The 2,789-nt window shown below is 39.3% G+C and overlaps 1 protein-coding gene across 1 annotated transcript; it reads right to left on the reverse strand.

The window, feature by feature from the left end:
• Positions 1 to 853: 853 nt before the first annotated feature.
• On the reverse strand, positions 854 to 2,524 carry LOC145625095 (uncharacterized). Its single transcript, XM_081678178.1, has one exon. The coding sequence runs from the start codon at positions 2,522 to 2,524 to the stop codon at positions 854 to 856; it is 1,671 nt and encodes a 556-aa protein (XP_081534304.1).
• Positions 2,525 to 2,789: the final 265 nt, after the last annotated feature.

Here is a 2,789-nt window from a genome sequence, read left to right on the forward strand (position 1 = left end):
TAGCATCTACCATGGAAAGCAAGTAGTTTCGTCGAGATAATGCATCAGCCACGACATTACTCTTACCATCTTTATACTTGGAACTGAAAGTAAATGATTGGAGGAACTCCACCCATTTAGCATGCCTCTTGTTGAGCTTTTGTTGCCCATGTATGAACTTTAGAGCCTCATGATCGGAATGAAGAACAAATGGCTTTGGTCTAAGGTATTGAGACCAATGATCAAGCGCTCTAACTATAGCGTAGAACTCACGGTCATAAGTGGAATAGTTCAACTTTGCCCCATTCAATTTCTCACTAAAGTAACTCATGGGCTTCTTCTCTTGAATCAAAACAGCACCTATCCCAATCCCCCTTGCATCACATTCTACCTTAAATACCTTGTTAAAATCTGGAAGCACAAGTATAGGAGCATTGCATAGTAGAAACTTGACCTTCTCAAAGGCCCTTTGTGCCGCTTCATTCCACCCGAATTCACCTTTCTTTGTCAGTTCTATGATGGGAGCCATGATGGTTGAGAAGTTCTTAATGAACCGCCTATAGAATGAGGCTAGTCCATGAAAACTTCTAACTTCGTGCACATTGGTTGGAGCCAACCAAGATTGGACCGCTTTCACCTTTTCCGGATCTACATGTACCCCCTCTCCTGTTACAATGTATCCTAGGAATACAACACTAGGAGTCATGAATACACATTTCTCAAGCTTACCATACAACTTCACCTCCCTCAATTTTTCAAACAACCTCCTTAAATGAATTACATGATCTTCATTGTTTTTACTATACACAAGAATGTCATCTAAGTAAACAACAATAAAATCATTAAGGAAAGGACGGAGGACTTCATTCATCAATCAAATGAAGGAGCTTGGGGCGTTGCAAAGCCCAAAAGGCATCACCAACCACTCATACAACCCTTGCTTTGTTTTGAATGTCGTTTTCCACTCATCTCCCTCTCGAATTCTCATTTGATGGTAACCACTCCTTAAGTCAATTTTTGAAAATACTAAGGCGCCACTCAAATCATCTAACATATCTGGCAAACGAGGCATAGGGAAGCGATATTTGATGGTTATATTGTTAATGGAACAACTATCAACACACATTCTCCAAGTACCATCTTTCTTTGGCACTAAGAGAGCAGGAACGGCGCAAGGACTAAGGCTCTCCCTCACATAGCCTCTCTCTATCAATTCATTCACTTGTCTTTCAAGTTCCTTACTTTCTTCCGGATTACACCTATAGGCAGCCTTATTGGGCAAAGGTGCTCCAAGAATCAAGTCAATGGCATGCTCAATGCCCCTTATAGGTGGGAGGCCTTTGGGCAAGTCATCGGGAAAAACATCCTTGTACTCTTCTAACAACTCATTTAGTGTGGATGAGTCATTACAAGTAGTACCAAGTTCATCTTTGGTTCTCACAACCAAAGCATACCCTCCCCCATTCTCTTCCACTATCTTCTCAAATTCATTACAAGTTACAAGATAGTTGCTTTTCTCTTTTTCTTTTTTAGCAACTTTGGGAGGTAAAGGCAATAATCTAACTCTCCTACCATATCTAGTAGTTACAACATACATATTAGATCTTCCTTTATGCTCCAAATCATGATCAAACTGCCATGGTCTTCTAAGTAGTAAATGACAAGCATCCATAGGTAGTATATCGCACCACCTCTCATCTTCAAAGCCTCCAATGGAGTAGGACACCAAAGCTTGTTTCTTGACCCTTATCCCCGTGCCATCATTCAACCAATTCAGCTTGTATGGCTCATCATGATCTCTAGTTGTAAGTTTCAACTTACGCACTGCTTCGGAAGAGATTACATCGGTTTGCGCACCACCATCAACAATCACATTGCAAGTCTTCTCACCTATCTTGCATCTAGTGTGGAACAAGTTGTTCCTTTGTTTCTCATCAACTTCCGGCTCACTAAACAATATTTTTCGAACCACCATCATATTCATTTCATTCTCTGGAGGTATATCCTCCTCAAAGTCTTCATCAAACTCTTCATCTTCCTCTTGTGTAACAAAATTATAGACTTTATCTTCTTCTCCAAATAGTGCACATTGTGAGGCAGTCAACAAATTTTTGCTAGGGCACTCGGATGCTATATGCCCTCTACCATGACACTTAAAGCACTTTCTCCTAGTAGGAAGTTCACTAGGTGAAATTACATTCTTTTCTTTCCCTTTGTCAAACTTAGAACCAAAAGAGGAGGACTTATTTTGAAAAGAACCACTTGTTTTGTTTTGAAATGTACTCCCCTTTGAGTAAGTAGGAGTAAATTTCATAGGACTTTTGGAAGAATAAGTTTTGGTCTTCTCTTCTCTCAATTGAGTTTCATAACGAATAGCCAATTTGCAAACATCACTAAAAGTGGTATAGTGAGTCACTTCCACCTTTTGGCTAATATGCTTCAAAAGACCTTTTATAAAACGAGCAATTTTGAAGGTCTCCTTCTCTTGCAAGTCACACACCAAACACAACTTCTCAAATTCCTTAATGTAATCTCCTACACTCATATTTTCTTGGGAAAGATGGGTCAATTTTAAGTATTGTTCTTGTTCATACTCCCTATTTACCCATTTATCCATCATCTTCTTTTTCAATTTATCCCATGAGTCAATTTTTTCTTTTCCCTATCTCCTTCTATTTGCCTTGATGTTTTCATACCATAGGGCAGCGAGTTTAGTGAGTTTAAGAACAGACAATTTGAATCTTTTTTTATCATCAAACCCCTTATACTCAAAAACGGTTTCAATTAGCCTCACCCAATCTAGAAAGGCC

Source organism: Chenopodium album, chromosome 3 (genome assembly GCF_948465745.1).
Source record: "Chenopodium album chromosome 3, dcCheAlbu1.1, whole genome shotgun sequence".
Classification (NCBI taxonomy): Eukaryota; Viridiplantae; Streptophyta; class Magnoliopsida; order Caryophyllales; family Amaranthaceae; genus Chenopodium; species Chenopodium album.

What these genes read in the sequence shown, in the direction of transcription:
- LOC145625095 (XM_081678178.1), bottom strand. Translation starts at nt 2,524, where the DNA reads ATGAGTGTAGGAGATTACATTAAGGAATTTGAGAAGTTGTGTTTGGTG.